The sequence below is a fragment of the Ptychodera flava genome, chromosome 15 (assembly GCF_041260155.1).
Source record: "Ptychodera flava strain L36383 chromosome 15, AS_Pfla_20210202, whole genome shotgun sequence".
In the NCBI taxonomy this organism is placed as follows: Eukaryota; Metazoa; Hemichordata; class Enteropneusta; family Ptychoderidae; genus Ptychodera; species Ptychodera flava.
This window is the reverse complement of record NC_091942.1, coordinates 16285270-16303164: the sequence shown is the minus strand read 5'-3', so window position 1 is coordinate 16303164 and position 17895 is coordinate 16285270. Positions and strand designations below refer to the sequence as shown.

The 17895-nt window shown below is 38.9% G+C and overlaps 1 protein-coding gene across 1 annotated transcript; it reads left to right on the top strand.

The window, feature by feature from the left end:
• Nucleotides 1-2026: 2026 nt before the first annotated feature.
• Nucleotides 2027-17587, top strand: LOC139151332 (DNA excision repair protein ERCC-6-like). The gene is made up of 18 exons (XM_070724037.1): nt 2027-2114; nt 3084-3702; nt 4057-4174; nt 4498-4597; nt 5268-5936; nt 6487-6730; nt 7083-7220; nt 7622-7774; nt 7909-8044; nt 8407-8577; nt 9207-9383; nt 9793-10005; nt 10594-10818; nt 11240-11350; nt 11822-12036; nt 12287-13029; nt 13269-13605; nt 15534-17587. Exons 2-18 carry the CDS (start codon nt 3203-3205, stop codon nt 16048-16050), a joined length of 4767 nt encoding a protein of 1588 aa, XP_070580138.1. The 5' UTR covers nt 2027-2114; nt 3084-3202; the 3' UTR covers nt 16051-17587.
• The last annotated feature ends 308 nt before the right edge of the window (nt 17588-17895 follow it).

Sequence of the window (17895 nt, the reverse complement as noted above, 5' to 3'; positions counted from 1 at the left end):
ATATCAGAGATATCAGGATGTTTCATATTTTTCGGCGCGCCCTTCGGGCGCCACACTTTAATAAATCAGAGATATCTTGATGTTTGCTAAGTGAAAGTGTACCATTATGAAATCTGCATTTCATATGAAAAGGATGACAAATTTCTGATACTTTTCTGTTCTCTCTATGAGAATTCAGTATGAGAAAGCAACATGCACAAATATTTCACAATATATATTTGATACAGTGACTTATTTTAGAGATAGAAAAATGACAAGATATCTTTCCTTCTCATTGATGCAATTATTTTCCTTTGTGTCACAGGTTTTCTGTAGAAAGATGCTTTTTATGAACAAAATAACAGTTAAAAAGGCAGTTTTTGTCATTATTAGCTGTGCTTTTATGGTTTCAATGTCACAAGAAAAGGTCCTCTCAGACACTGTACACATCAGATTTGGCTAAAAAAGCTCTCTATGGCTCCTTATGAGATTTAATTGGATGGTTGGCAAGTCTTTTACACCCATCAAAGTTTTTGATTCACTGCTTTTTCCTCTTTGATATTAATGATTGACATCCATTTCTGTACAACAGTTCAGGACATCTGGTTAAGCATAGAAAGTGTGAAATACATTCAAAGCTCATTCAAAATGTACTCTATTCAAACTTTAAGATTGACACTTTGAAATTCCTATCTTACAACTGACATGTCAACAATTTCATTAAAACATAGAATGACTATTTAAAATATAAATATATGTAAAATGTAAAATGTAAAATGTAAAATATAATATATATATATATATATATATATATATATATATATATATATAATATATATATATATATATATATATATATATATATTTTTTGTCACTTTTTTATTGTCCACCTTTGGTTTACCTATGTTGCGCCCCGGGGGGGGGGGTCACCTTGTTTTCGAAATTTGGAATAGGGGGGGGTCACCCTGTTTTCAAAATTTGGCATAGGGGGGTCAGCCACTTTTTGACGTCGGCAAAAAATAATCCACCGCCCCCCCCCCCCCAGGCCGAAGAAACTGACCAGTCCTTTAGCTACCACATTTATCGTTGCGAAGGCAAACTAGTATGGTTTGGTTCACAAAGCGCAATTTTAAGTCGATTCAGGAAGTTGCCCCTTCATCATCGATTTATGAATTTAGTTCGTCCAATTTTGGAATACAGCACTGTTATCTTTGATTCATTTTGTGTTCGTCAGTCTAATATATAGTATTGAAGCGATTCAAAACACTTTCTGGCTAAAGCAGAGATTTCATGGTAACTCATCAACATGCATCTCATTGTGACTTTGAATTTCTCTGCAAACTGTATAACTTTCAATTTCCGAGCATGTGTAGAAAAGAGTTTAATGTCATATTTTTGCGTAAACGTCTTCTATCATGCTATAAGAGTGTCGTCTGTACTGGTTTACATGGTTTGTATGCGCCTCGCCTTTGTGCCATAGACACCTACCTGTCACTGTCGAGTGGATGTTACTAAGATGGTCTCACTTGGGCTCTCTCCTAGACATTTTAAAGATTTTAATGAAAAGATTTAGACACAGATGTTTTTAATGACACTTTTTCAACTTTTCAAGAAGCATGTGTATTAATCCTTTAGTTATAGTCTTTGTAAGCAGAGTTTATCTGTACAATATGGGTTTTCATCAGTAAGTGACTGCCGTTAGGCGCTGTTCATTGGTTAATAAATAAATATATTATAAATAAATAAATAAATAAATAAATAAATAAATAAATTTCTTTAGCCCAGCTGGGCCGCTGCACAAAAATGTTAAGAACTGTAGTTATTTATTTATTTATTTTTCTTTGTAGTATACACACTGATATAATAATAACAACTTTTATATTTAAGTTAGTTCGATCATAGCCCTTAAATTTATTTTCGAGTATACATGTTTTGATTCATAAGATATGTAGTACTTTTATTATGCGTAATGCAAGCGCACATCGGTACATGGCAAATGCTGCCGATCATGTACATTGTTCACCCGAAAGTTGAATGTAAATTGCCTGAATGACCTCCTGTGACCTAGACGACGCCCTCAAACGGTGACCTTTCATATACTGTTATGGCTGTAGCACAAAGGTGCTGACAAACAGGTTCGTTGTCACAATATTCATCTTTAATATTTCTGATGAAAAAATCCTAGTACCTGTCAGTCCCTCATCTGTTCCGTGTGTCACTGCTTTGTCTTTAAGCGCGTAGATAAATTACACATAGTAAATTTATGTGGGGAAACATCCGGCTTTCACAACTTACGTAAGCAGTATTTTTTCGCTGACAGTGCTAACACGAAACAAAGTACATATTCATACTTCAAATCCGTACTTTGAACTGTATCAAAAGAGCATCGCATTTATACATATCGGCGAAATACAGCTTACGGTGTTTGATTGTCTTCCCGTCTTTTTCGGGCGATTATTGTCGTGTTCCAAATCGAGGAATGGTCAGTGAGTGAGCTGTGAACGCTTCGATTCACACACGTCGTGGTCTCGGGCCGTGGTCGACATAGAGCCGACGACAACAAGTCACTTCGACAGTGATCTAGCCTAGTCTATCGATCCTTCGAAGTGAGCACCTATGGTATTCTTGTTCCTATTATGTAGCTTCAACAGCTTCATGTTCCAACCAGTTGCTGACATCATGGATCTATTTTGTACATCCATGAACATGACATATGACATGAACCCTGGGCGTGAACAACATAAAATTACTTGATTGTGTGTGGATTTATATCTACTTATTCTGTATTTTAGCATGATTAAAATAGTGTAATTTTCGAAATCTACCCATAACACTGCCAAGTTCAAGAATAGAAGCAAGACAACTACTACTAAGCGTCTGTGGTCCAACCAGTCGTTCAGTCTGTACAATATCATCAGAAAACCCATCCTGAGGTTGCTGCGATCTGTAGCCCTACCATTCCTTCAGTTGTGTTGTATTGGTGAGTGGGGCCACATAGCGCAACACAACCAATAGAGAGGTAGGGCTACAGATTGCAGCAATGTCACACTGCCAGGCCTACAATGTTAATATATTTACATATAATTGAATCTTTGCAATTTTAGACAACATCGATTTATGAAGATGGAAGTAACATATTCGATGTAGAGGGCTGCAGCTGGGAAGGTCATAAACAGGGAAGAAAATAGTATTTACAGCCTGTAAAGTGACAACCTCAGTGAACATGGAATCCTACAAAGCAACAAATGGCTCAGGCAAATCAGCAGCATTGGGAAGAGCAGACAGAGAGATGCCAGACAGTAATGAAGAAAGTGGACATGAAGCCGGCCAAAGTAATGGGCATACAGAAAGTGAGATGAACACGGGGACAAGCACTGATAACCACAGTGATCCCCCAACTGGGATTCTTGCCCGAATACTCACCCATGGACGCAGTGAGTCTCAAGGCAACATGGATTCAGAACTAACGACTCAACCATCTACCTCAGGTTCAACGTCAAGTAAAACAGACAGCGTACTACACATCAACACGACCTTGATACCCCAGGTACCCAGCAGCCAGCAGTCGGAGGAACTGCAGGGGCTTGGGGTTGATGTCTACAGCCATGCGGAGTTTGAACAGAATGTCATGCAGCAAGTGGACCAGGCCATTCTTAAGCGTGAACAAGAGATGCAAAAGAAACAAGCCGAGAGGGAATTATCATCTGTCCTGGAAGACATAAGGTATCATTGTATCTGTCTCAGTAACTGTTTCATCATCATTAGCAATCTTGGACAGGAAACTTTCAAACTCATTTTACCCTATATTGCCGAGTTTTGGTATGAGACTATCGACGTAATGGATAGTTTGGATACATGTGTCAGGAAACAGGGATGTTGACGTGAGGATGAAATAGAAAGAGTTGTCGTGACATACAAGATGCTAAACAGCAAAGTGTATCTAAAATAGAGTAAAGTCACACAGAAAAAAAATATGAATTTATGTCTGAAAAACTGACATCTTTTCTCAGTCATAGCGAACAGGGTTTTCCACCATTTAGCACAGTTGCTGACTTATACCTGTGTTTTTACAAACAGATCAAGCAAGGAACGCTTGTTTCAAATCAAGCGAGCGCTGTCCAACGTGCCAAAGCAAAACGCCAACAAAGAAGTACAGCGTTTGTTGATATCAATGACAAAACAGAAAGATAACAAGGTAAGACAAAACAAACGATGCCTTCATCTTCAGGAAACTGATCTCTTCTTCAGAAGGAAGAAGTTTGTGAGATATCACTGGCTGCTATTGAAGAATTTTCATCCATTTGAAAGTAACAATGGTCTCTTTATAAGTGGATGTGTGAAAATGCTCATGCTCTGGCTATGAATTCTAAAGTTATGGTATCACAGACAGTAAGGACAATCCGATTACATTTCTGCAAACTCTGATCAAATTCACCCAGTGTTTGTCTTGTCAAACACATGTTACTCAAGTTACATGTATGGATACTAACCTACCTTTCTATGTGGATGTTGTCATAGGAACGTCAGCTGAAGAAACTTCGAGCCAGGAAGAGGTACCTGATCTCAAAGATGGGTGATGGCGCTGTCGGCTTAGAAGACAGCGAAGCTTCAGATGAAGGTAAACTTCAAATTCAAAGTAACTCATGTAGCATTTTACCTGATCTGATAAGTTTAGTGGTGAGTTAGTATTATGGCTATCCATTGTCATCACAGTGCTACAGGATGCACAATGGATCTACATGTTCTTTTGTTTCTACAGGTTATGAGCTTTGCCTATGGATTGAAGGGAGGGGGTTGTCCTGTCCGCAGCTACACAACTTTATTGTTGAGAAACATCGCCACTTCCCAGAAATTGGCAACAAATGTCAAACAATGCATGTTCATAGTTCGCCAATTTTGTAGCTTTCCAGTCACTGCAAGACTGCCAAATGATATGAAGCTGCCATCTGCAATCACCAGTTTTGGTACAGAAGCCATTTTAAAATTTGGATATGCACAATGGATGTTGGGATATGTGCATAGCAACAGACCCATTTTGTGGGTCCCATACACACAGCTGCAAACTGAATGCTCCCTCCCTTAAAGACAGTGTCAGATGTAGAACAAGGACAATATCCTCATGAAATTCTACTCACATGTGCACTTCAGGGATCTTCACACAAAATGGCAGTTCTCATTGAAATACAAGTTGTAGTGTAGTATCATTGGTATTGTCATTGGTTTGTTCTTCCCAAAACTTATGTTTCACAAATGTTGATTGCTTTTATTCATCGCAAAATTTTTTTCAGGCGATGTTGATGACAGCGAGATGTCAGCATTTACAAATCTGCTGAGTGGTTCTTCATCCGGAGGTCAACCGAAGGAAACGGAACAAGAGCGTCTTATCAGACTCGGTGAAATGACGCCCTTTGGGACGAGAATAGACTTCGCAAACACACCTAACAAACAGACTGCCAAGAAACCACCGATTGTCAGGAAACCAACGGAAATGACTGATTTTGAAAAGTTTCTGATGGGTCAGGACAAACAAGCGGAGGCAAAGAGAGCCCAGAAAACGGTCACTCCTAAAAAGAAAGTGAAAAAGACCGATGACCCCACAAAAATTAAAAGCAGCAAGAAATTAAAATCTTCAGAAGGTGAACAAAGCCATGCCAGGAATGAAGAAACTCAGAGATCAGTTTCACCAAAACTGGAACCCTGTGATGAGATTGACGACAGACGTATTAAATTCCTGGAAAAGCGCAGGAATAGCAGCAAGTTGGACTTGGACCGACTGGAAAGGGGTCGGATGCGGGGGAAAAGGAGGTGGAAGAATTCCAGTTCCAACTGGATGAGTGATGATGAAAGCGACTTTGATTATGAGGATGATGATGACTATGGTGATGAGGAATATATTCCGGATGAAGATGAACTGAGGGGCAGTTGGAAACATGATGATTACACGCCTGCAAGGCAAAGTAAGTACAAATAGAGTAGATTTAGGAGAGAAGAAGAACATTGCTAGGCCTATATTTGTCTCAAGAAAATTCATAGACTATTTATGGCTGAAGAAAGAAAATATCATTTGTATGAGTTTCTTGGCAAGGTAACAGTGACAACAAGCAAAGTGTTTATTTTTGGTAAGCTGGTCAATTACACAACAATTCTATGATATAAAGTCAGTAATAGTTTCCAGTTACACAGCAAGGAGTACAAACAAAAACAATCCAAAAATGTCAATTTCTAATGACGTAATTTGTAGTTATGAAAGAAGAAGAACACAATCTCTAATGAAGCATAAGGAATGTTGGACAGCAGTTACTGAAAAAATCAAAGGTAGCAAAAGTAAAAGTAGTAAGAAATGATGCTCTTAACTCTGCTTGTTTGAGTGACACCTGTTCTGTATATCATCAAGAATAAAGTTTAAAACATGTTAGCAAAAACGTTGAAAACAAGAATGGTCAATCTTCAGCCCTACTCCCTGTTGGCTTGAAAGTCATGAGTGATTTCATGAACGTTTGTCCATAGAGAAATCAAAGAGAGCAACGCATCTCCATGACAGCAAACAGAAGATGTACAGTGATGATCACAATGATGAGGACGATGAGTGGGAAGATGCATCAGGTTTGATACGCCAAGACACTGCTGATGACAGCTATGGATTGGATGACATCAAAAGGTCATTTGGGGTCAGGGCTAGACCTTCCAAATCTAAAGCGTTCAGGAAATGTGCTGACGATGCCAACATTGAACAATATGAAAAACGTCTCAGGTATGTAGAACTCCTAAATAACAGCAATGCGCTTGTCATAATATACCCAACACATAGGATACAATCTGTACACATTTCATCATCACACCAATGTTAAAAGTTCTAATCTATCTGTTGAAAAAAAGGCTGTTTGGCAATGTTTTTACAGCAATTTGTGTCAAAGTTTTTACACACGTGTTGTCCATTCACACAAGTTTGAAGAGATATAAAGTATTCATTCCATTTTGAATGATTGAAAAAAAAAGATCAACGGACTTTTTGTTATATATTATCAAAAGCCTGACAGGCGATTCTGAACCATATAGCGTAATATCACAAATAAAGTAAATGGAATACTGTAACACATCCTCAGGAAATATAAAAAGCAACAGCTGGAAAAAAAGAAAGCCCGGATAGAAGCCGGAGAAAGCGAGAGTGAAGAGGAAACCGAGGACTACGAGTTTGATGGCGGATACAAAGTGCCGGGACAGATATGGAATAGACTCTACAAGTATGTTGTTGTGGTTACTCTTGCATACTTGAGAAATATATCTCATTGAACGCAGTGTGATTTCATGTATACAAAACACACAACCAAATGAGTTTAAGCCACTAATGTGGTCAGTCTATTGCTGGGTAAATGGCAAATGATGCTCTGTCGTTGTGGAATTTTTGTATGTTGAAACACAAAGCCTCTTCAAATATTTTAAGGTACATAGTCCAGGTGTAAGTTAGCTAAATTTATTGGTATGAAGATCAGTTGTCAATGTTTCTAGTAGTGTTTTAGTGTGTACAATCTACAACAGAAACATCACCCAGACAGTTAGGATATCAAGAGAATTGGGGAAAACATTGTATCATTGCTCCGAGGTATTGGCTGACAACAGGAGTGTTATTGTATGTTTTTCACAGATACCAGAAAGTCGGTGTGCAATGGCTGTGGGAGTTACATGGCCAGCAAGTGGGAGGTATCGTTGGTGATGAGATGGGTCTGGGTAAAACCATACAAATCATTGCATTTCTGGCTGGACTGAAGTACTCTAAACTTCCAATCAAAGGAGACAAGTGAGTAACTTTTTTTAGTAGTTTAAAAATTTTATGTGAGCATTGTAAAGACATTGCAAATCAGGCTTGTAATGACTTTGCATGATGATGATCTAGATTTTTCCACAATAATAAGAACCTATCATTCATGACAGATACGTTGGTCTGGGTCCTGTCCTCATTGTTTGCCCAACGACAGTCATGCATCAGTGGCTCAAGGAATTCCATGCTTGGTATCCATCCTTCCGTGTTGCAATATTCCATGACTCCGGATCATATTCCGGATCCAAGGTAGGAGTGATTCATAGTTTCCGATGCCAAATCTCCATGCATAAATAAAGTAATCATTTTTAGCCTGAAAGGGAGGATTCACCCAGTTATCATCCTAACATCGAGTGATACTGTAAGATGTTCACCATATTGGTCTTATTAGACATTTTAAATTTGTAAACGCACCTCTGTGCTTGATAAGTTGCTTCACATGAAGATCTGTTCTTCATCATCATCACATTGTATAAATTCCCTTTCACTATGTAATCAATGATAAACGAGACATCTCAGCAATTTTTACCAAAGTCAATCCATCGTCTTGATGTACTAGTAATGCCGTAATATCATCTCACTGCTATCATTTTGATGTTTTCAATCCACAGCAAGCCCTTGTTTATGACGTTGTGAAATCTCGCAGTGTTCTAGTGACTTCATATTCCGGTATACGCATTCACCAGGATCTGCTGCTCAGGTATCAGTGGGACTACGTGATCCTCGACGAGGGCCACAAAATACGAAACCCCGATGCAGAAGTAACAATGGCATGCAAGCAGGTAAGTTGGAATAGGGAAAATAGCTGCATGTGCATGACATCGGACACATACTACTTGAAATGTGGACAAATTTTGTCAATGTTGCATATGATGTGGTTGTTGCAGCTTGTAGTTTGAGTTCTAAATATTTCTTTTGATATTTGAATTCAAGCAGTTCTAGTATTCATATTCAAGCAGCTCTACAGTAGTTTGTGAGACAGGCGTGTATCGATTATCATAAGAGGAATTCTGGTACTCCCTGGTCTTTCAGACGAGTGAAATGACAGACTCTATAATCAAGGCAAACATTTGGTGATGCCAAACAAGAACTTTGACCAAGGAATGTACTTACTCCTGAAAATTAATCACAACTTCTGCAGCTTTGTACTCCATTCGACACGTGTAATAATATTTGTCAAAACAGCAGCAGGGCTTGAAATCCAAAACTACAGTACAGCCAACTGGGCTGATTTTATTCAAGTTTTTGAAAATGAACTCTAGTGATCCAAGCCAGAGTGTGTTTTCCGCTCTGTTACCGCAATACTGTTCCCATTTACTTTATGCTGTTCTGTTGTTGAACCATAACGTTTCAAAAAGTAAAGCGACATGCACAACAGGTTACTAACACATTATGTGTAATTGAATTTCAGTTCCGTACACCTCATCGTCTCATCTTGTCGGGATCACCTATGCAGAACAATTTACGTGAGCTCTGGTCACTCTGTGACTTTGTCTTCCCTGGAAAGCTTGGAACACTGCCAGTATTCATGCAGGAATTCTCTGTACCAATTACAATGGGCGGATACTCCAATGCCTCTGAAGTTCAGGTAGGGAAACCCATCCAATTTTGGGGGGAAATCTTCACAGAAATGTTCACATATTTCTGAATCTTCTGCACTATACAAGATTGCTGTCTGTTATTTAATTTAATTATGATATCAAATCTGAAAGTAAAACCCACCAAAATGTTAGGTAAAATTATCCTTCTAATATAAATAATGTGAAATCGCATTTAAAGATTGTGCAAACTTTCAATTCTTAGGATGACGTCTATCAGAGTGAAGTGTAAACTTGATAGAAAAAGTCTTTTCCTGTCGAATGCCTTTTCTTCCACTTGCCAAAATTGTCATGTTGAAAACACTGGACAAAATTTTTGAAAGGTTGTGTGAATTTGCAAAATGATAAATTCTAATGTTGCACTGACAACCTAATTGTAACCTACTTCTGTATTTCCAGGTGAAGACAGCATACAAATGTGCATGTGTTCTCAGAGACACCATCAATCCATACTTGCTGAGAAGGATGAAGGAAGACGTGAAGATGAACCTCAGTCTGCCAAACAAGAATGAACAAGTCTTGTTTTGTCGGCTGACCCCGGAACAAGTCGATGTTTACAAAGAGTACTTAGATTCCAAGGAATGCAATATGATTCTGGCAGGCAGATATCAGGTCAGTGGTCCAGGTGTTCCACCCTATGGTGCGTGTGCAATGGTTTGACCGTATTGTTTAAAGGTGGCAGGATGATTCCACTGATTGTGAGAAAGGGTTGAGTGATGACTCAGATAGGCATTACTGTGCAAGATGTGACAATTTTATCTTTCACATATCACATAAGTTAACTGTTACTTCAAATAAATTTATTTTCTATGCTTTTTTTCTGTATCTGTTATTTTGTGAAGGGAATCATCTCATGCAACAAATCAGTGTCTTTATATTAAATTATTACGTAGGAAACTCAGTTTTAACCCTTTGAGTGCTGTAATTTTTCCCACCAAAATTTTAGAGCAACATTTTACCAATTTTTATGAATTTTTCTGTAATTCTTTTTATAATTTTTAACCAAATAAAAATTTTGGCAAAAATATTTAAATATTTGACTGGGATATATTTTTTAAAGGCGTTGAAAATAATTGACTTTGGTGCTCAAAGCTTAAATATAGTATATTGATTTAATGTGAATGTCACATATCAACACTCACGAGTTACCAAAAGATGCCATCTTGATGTGTTTTATTCAAATCTGTCCATTTCTTGTAGGTATTTGCTGGCCTAATCACCCTGCGTAAGATCTGCAACCACCCCGATCTGTCGACAGGCGGACCCAAAATATTGGTTGGGGAGTATAAGGATGACGATGACATCCCGGAAGAGAGGCAGTTTGGCTTCTGGAAGAAATCCGGCAAAATGATTGTAGTGGAGTCCTTGCTGAAACTCTGGAAGAAGCAGCAACATAGGGTATTGCTGTTCTCACAGAGTAAACAGGTAAAGTATAGACAAAACAAAACAAAACAGATAAAATGCTGGTGTTTTGGACTGATAAGGATAACATAGCTGCACCAATAACAGTCTGTTTTGCTTTTTCACCCTAATTTCCTGGAAATTTACAAAATCAATATTGAGAACAATGGGTTCTGCCAAATTATTGAAGTGAAAGGGTTAAATAGTTATGGTTCAAGACTCTAATGGTAGTCAACTTTAAAGAAGCTCCATTAGACTTCTAATGTCTTGAGTTATAAATATGAGAATGACTGCTAGCAATCAAAAATTTCATCATATAAGTTTGTGTATTGTAGGTTTCATGATAGAAACTGGAATTTCAAAATTGCTCAGTAAAGTATAAATCAAATAAAAAATCATTTCAAAGTTTGTCATATTGATCTTATGTTCATTATCTTCATTTCAGATGCTGGATGTGCTGGAAACATTTGTTCGTTGCCAAGGTTACAAGTACATGAGGATGGACGGCTCAACACCAATTTCATCCAGGCAGCCTGCCATCAATACATACAACAATGTGAGTCTGTAGTATAGACAGAGTTGAACGGACCTGATAGCTCTGTTATGAAAAAACTACCTAACATGTTTCATGGAACTTACATGTGCAATACTGTCATCTGTTAATGGAAGGGGTGATATTCACACCAAGAGATGACCTTTAGGACAAGACAGAGACAATAAAAAAATTAGCATGATAATATGCCAACATATTTTTCCTGTAATCACCTTCTATAGAGAGTAATAAAAAGATAAAAGTAAAAAAATAATTATCTTACAGTGTTACTAGTCTGATTACAAGTGAATATTTTCTGCTGTATGATAATTTTGTCCAAGAATTATCAGGCACTCACCTGCCTATTTACATTACTAACAATGTGATAGTGATAGAGTTTAGAATAAATATACATTGCGACAATGTGATGTTATTGCTCAATCAGTATGAGATAATATTGTTCACACATTTTTGTGTACCACTTGTTATCCTCAGGACCCGTCCATCTTTGTGTTTCTGCTGACCACCAGAGTCGGTGGTCTTGGGGTGAATCTGACCGGTGCCGACCGTGTTGTGATCTTCGACCCTGACTGGAATCCGAGCACAGACATGCAGGCAAGAGAGAGAGCCTGGAGAATTGGCCAGACCAAACACGTCACCATCTACAGGCTGCTGACCACAGGAACCATTGAAGAGAAAATATATCACAGGTCAGTCAAAATGTGACATGGTTTCTGATTGGCTCCTGTTGTCACCGAGGAAAATGTTAAATGTTCTCTGATTGGTTGATGTCACTTCACATGACTCCTAACCGATCAGCAAACATCACAAAACGCTGTAATCAGCTGATAGAGATAATCACTTCTTAGGCATTCTTAGGAAGATATCTATCACCAAACTATTGAAAACAAGAAGTTTTGGATTATTGAAACATTTTTGTCATTTTTCACTTTGTTTTAGACAAATCTTCAAGCAGTTTTTGACAAACAGAGTTTTGAAGGATCCAAAACAGAGAAGATTCTTCAAGACCAATGATCTGTATGAGTTGTTCTCACTCGGTGCACAAGATAATGACCACGGCACAGAAACAAGCGCCATCTTCGCTGGAACAGGGTCCAATGTCAATGTTGACCTGAAGAAGTCAAAGGTCAGTGATAGGGGTCACCGGCAAAACGGGCTGAAGAGGTCACACACCCAGGGTCAGGTGCGCGGACACGACATCGCAGAAAAGAAACCAAAACTTCGTAGAAGTGAGACAGCACCAGGTGAAATTCACAGTAGAAGTTCTGATGGAAAAGTTCACAAGGCATCAGGAAAGGCTGATGAAAAAAGTGGAGGAAACCAAGATGGCAGCATCAAGGAAGAGGAGACAGTGTGCTCAACTGAAGAAAAATCACCAAAAATGGCTGACATTCCAAAAGTGACAGAAGATGTAACTGAAGTTGTTGCGCCGTCAGGCAGTTCCATCAAAGAGGAAATGACATCATGCACACAGGATGACCAGGCTAGGGAGGCTGAAATGTCAAGTGTACATGGTGAGCTAGATGAGGAAACCCAGCTCAAAGAAGCCAGACTAAAACTTGCTAGAAAGATAGCAAAGCGGCTGGCTAAAGGGAAACACAGTACAGCAAAATCATCGAGGATTGATAGACAGAGAGAGAAACTGAAAAAGATGAAAAAGAAGAGAAAGAAAAAGGATGCGGGTAAGAAAAGAAAGATTACCATTGAAGTTTTGTCTTGGCATGGTCTTATTGGAATTTGGTGGAAATCATTGGATGAATAGAAATGAATAAATGAGTAAGATGCCAGTTTGATACGAAAACACATGTTGTAAAATTGTGTCTTAATCCTTAGAGTACAAAGTTTCCAATTGTGCCACAATGTAAGGAAGAGTACGTGTATCCAGAGAAAAGTGTAGTCAGGTATTCTCATGTTTTTGCAGTTCTTGAGGGAGAGAAGATATCGTATCTCGATCGGCATAACATCTACGAGCAAGAAGCTGATGAGGATGACAAAGCTAATACAAACATCGCCCAAGATGACTACGTCTTACAGAAACTTTTCAAGAAATCAGGGGTTCACAGTGCACTGCAGCACGACAACATCATGCAAGCGGCCCACCCAGACTACATCCTTGTGGAAGGAGAGGCCGAGAGAGTCGCCAAAGAAGCAGCCGATGCGCTGAAGCAGTCCAGACGACAATGTCGCACAAGGTCCATCGGCGTTCCCACGTGGACTGGACAGTCAGGGGCAGCTGGTGCTCCTAAGGCACCAGCAAAGTAAGTTTTGTAATTGGCTGACTCTATCTTGTGAATATCATGTCGGTGGAAAGTTAAAGATATCGCTCTTACATGTACATACTTTAACATATGCAAGTATCAATAAGTAAGACCAGTTAACCAATAAGATAAGGTCTCTCATGCCCACCCAGCACTGTGACTGAAAAAAACTACTTTGCATAAAGGGGATACAGTGTAATGTGAATTAACACCTAACTACCGTGACGAAGTACACCAGCAATGTTATTTTTTGCATATCTTCGGACATCTTCTCAATCTTTACACAATATCTGACTCCATGAATTTCATCACCTATGATAACCATGAAAATTATCTGTTGATTGAGATACACTAGCAAATATAAGTGCTTTGTGAGAGAGACCTCTTCCTCCTCATTACGAGGTATGTAAGAGTGCTTTCAACAGCATACTCCGAGTTCCAAAACCGAGTCGGACTTACAAGTCCGAGTACTCGGACTTGCATACTCCGAGTAAAACTGCTTACTCGGACTTGCATACTCCAAGTACATGGCCTACTCGGAGTTGAATACGCCGAGTTACACATGCTTATAGAAAAAACAATGCTTATAGGAAAAACACAGGAAATATTCGATCTTGTGATAAAAATTTGCAAACAGCATATACACACTGCAGAACTTCCAGTCGCTCAGAGAAAGAGTTGTTAACGCGATCGATCAGCCTGACCTCTGATCTGTGTATCTTGTACAACATGCTCAAGTCGTTGTCGTTGTCGAGTGTAGCTACCGTCACGCAAATTATGAGTTTGTCTTGTCTTTTCGCTTCATTATCGGATCAGATCTAGATTTGATACATGACTTGAATTGGGCCCAACAACGTTTCATGATCACCGCGATGCAGCGCAGCCAGTTATTAGAACATGGACGCCATAATTGAATGACCTGTCGAAGTGTGACGTCATGGCCTTGGTTTGCTAGCGTGGCAAGGCCATGATAGACTTGCCGAAGCATTTTAGGCATATTTATGTCTTGATAAAATAATTAAACTAATATTTTTTCAAATTAAAATGAGCACAGTGCGCTCGTGTATGGTATGAACCGAGTGCGAGTGACCATTTTGTCGTAAATAATGACCTGACTTGACCTGTGATGTCATGCATTGATTTCGCTAATATTGAACGATGGTGCGATATCGGACTGAGTAACCGGCTGGACTTGCTGAAGTTTATTGGTTTTACTTTAAATGTTACGTCGAAGTCATCTTTCAAAAAACTTTGCTGCCGGCCGTGGCAGCAGCTTTCTTCTGAGGGTAAAATCACGGTCCCTCCTTGTGGAGGGACCGTGCGTGGTTAAATATACATTGCGCAACAGATTACAAGACATCGTGAAAATTAATTTTTTTTTGCAAAAGAGCAGATTTTTGACATATCAATCAGTACTAGCCGTAAACTCTGTTAGTAATCAAATGCTTTTTTTCGTCAGATCGTTTCTTGTCTGGCATGGCAAAATATGCATTTCTAGGAACACATATTACTCGGCGTATATTCAAGTCCGAGTAGGCCATGTACTCGGAGTATACAAGTCCAAGTAGGCCATGTACTCGGAGTATACAAGTCCGAGTTAGCAGTGTTACTCGGAGTATGCAAGTCCGACTACTCGGACTTGCAAGTCCGACTCGGTTTTGGAACTCGGAGTGTATGGTTTGAGATACTCTTACATACCTCATTACGGATTTGTAATTCAAGTGAAGAGAGACGTGTGATTCTGCTCCTGTATATTCATGTGCCTAATAGGTTTGTAGTTAAGCCATGTTGTTTGTACATGTCCAATACTGTGGAACTTGTCTATGTCCTTCAGGTTGTTGCGTAAAGCACGGTCCGGACCGTGCGTAAAGTAACTTACAAACAAGGTATCATTGTCATTGATTACATGTTTTCTTTGATCTGTGTAGGCCAAGATTTGGACAGAAGGTCAATGGGAAATTTGGAGCAGTTGGAGGCACCCTGGTGAAGAAACGCACTCCTGCAAGTACTCTGGAGGCTGGAAAGGGCAAGTTATTCGGCAAAAAGAAGCACTTCGATGGAGCAGTGTCAGGAAACATTGAACGCGATGCCGCGATGCCAGCGTCAAGTGACCTGCTTGCAAAAATGAGAGAGAGAAATCACGTCATATTGGATGCAGATGTAGATTCGTTTTCAGATTCTGATGAAGGAGCTGGTGGGTCAACGTCAGTCCCCATCAGAGAGAAAGGCGAAAAGGACGAACTTTTGGAAGAGTTGAGATGTTTCATCGCGTTCCAGGCATCAGTGAACGGGCAAGCTTCCACAGACGAACTCCTCACAGAGTTCAAAGATAAGCTTGCACACAAAGACTCCGTCTACTTCAAAGCCATGTTGAGACAGATTTGCACGTTTCACAGGAACAGCGAGGGAGTCGGGATGTGGAGACTGAGGGCGGAGTATCGCTGAGAAGCTGATTTGTTGAGAGACACCATCATGTTGTATTGCATGATTCGCTGTACTGGACGAGGCAACAGCGTGTGAATCCAGCTGTTGACTTGTAACAGGCAAAAGTTACTCATTCAGTGAACTCAAAGTCATGTGTGCATTCTACTTTTCATAGTGAACCACTTCATGACAAAGTTTAAACATTTTATCTACTTCACGACAAAGTTTAAACATTTTATCGAGAGGAACTGAACACACACATAGTGTCCTACCAGTATTCCAGTACACTTGTCACGTTTGTTGAGAGGCCTTGTATTCCAAGATCAAGTTACCAAATCTCATCTAGAAAGCCATGTGCAATTAAAGAAGTTTTCAAACGTTGTATCGTTGAATACCTATGAGTAAGCATTTACTAGTGATGCATGAAATTTAGTTTTGCATAGTGTTTATCCTTAAATACCGAGATGTTGAGTTGATTGACTTTTCATGTTTTTATACGTTTTGGAAAGTTTCATTATTTCTTGTTTTCAAAAAAGTTGAAATCATGTACTTTGTTTCTTCATCTTCCACGATGTTGTTCAGAACATTGAAATCACAACTCAGGTTCAAATTCAAAACCAATGATTAAGAGTAACATTTGATAAGAACTTTATAAAACAAAATTTTCAGTTTTTGTCTACTCACACTTCATTGTTCTTGTTTCGTTTTTCAAATTTTGTTCATGAAAAAAGTTTCTAAAAAGTGTTGAATTTCATTCATTCAGATGTGTTGTGAAATATCTCAGCGTGTGTTTAAGGAGATAAGTACTTGACAGGGCCAGCTCAAGAAGTCTCAAATACTCCTCAGTCGCCTGTTGGAATATTGACCCTTGAGCCCTGTTCATCGGATAAATCCTTACCTGGTGTCATAGGTTACTTGGGGTCAAAGTTCAAAGTAACTATGTTAATATCATATCTTGCCAATGCTGCTTCATCAAGTGCCCCATTTGTCTTGTTGTCTTAGTATCCACCTTCTGTACAAGCTAAGTTCTTTAGGTTGGCTGATAATGACACAAATGTGATAAACGATATGAGTTTGTTTGTCTATATGGAGTTTCCTTCAGGGTAACAGCTTCACAGTTTAAAGCATAGACCCTCAAGAAAAAGGAGGATATATTATTAAGGTCATTGAAACGTACAGTAGCAAACATTTGTTGATGTCCAGCTTAACCCTTTCACTACATTAGTTTACCCCAAACCCATCGTTATCAAAGGTAGTTGTGGATCTGTTTACTAGGAATTAGGGGTGGACAGGTTAAAGTGAATTCCAGGAACTTGATGTACCTTTGGTCCACATTGATTACTGTTGATTGTCTTTTGCAGTACTGCCTGAACATTTTTATAGTATATATACGAATCATGAGAACCCCTTGTCTAAATTCTTTCACACAACTTTTCACATTACACTGAAACATGAGACATGCATGACATATTTATTGTACGACCGTCTGAAACACATGGAAATGTCATTTTTCTGTCTTCAACATTTTGTATGAATAAAACGTTGTGAATTCACCATGTCTACTGTGTGATATTCTTTTCTGTTGTTTTGAAACACAAAGCAATATAATAATAATAATATAATAATAATTTATTCATTTATAAAGCGACTAAATCCACACAAATAGTGTGATCAGAGACGCTGGGTAAAATACAATCAATTTTAAAAAAAAAAATATGTGCCGCATCTTGCGGTAGCTCTGCGTGAGGTAGGAACAAGTTTGGAAAGTTTGGCCGATTTTTGAAACAGCATGGGGAGTTGTGTTCTATTTACAAGAAGTCAGAGTCAGGCATTCCACTCTCAATATTTTGGCAGTCAAAACACCGA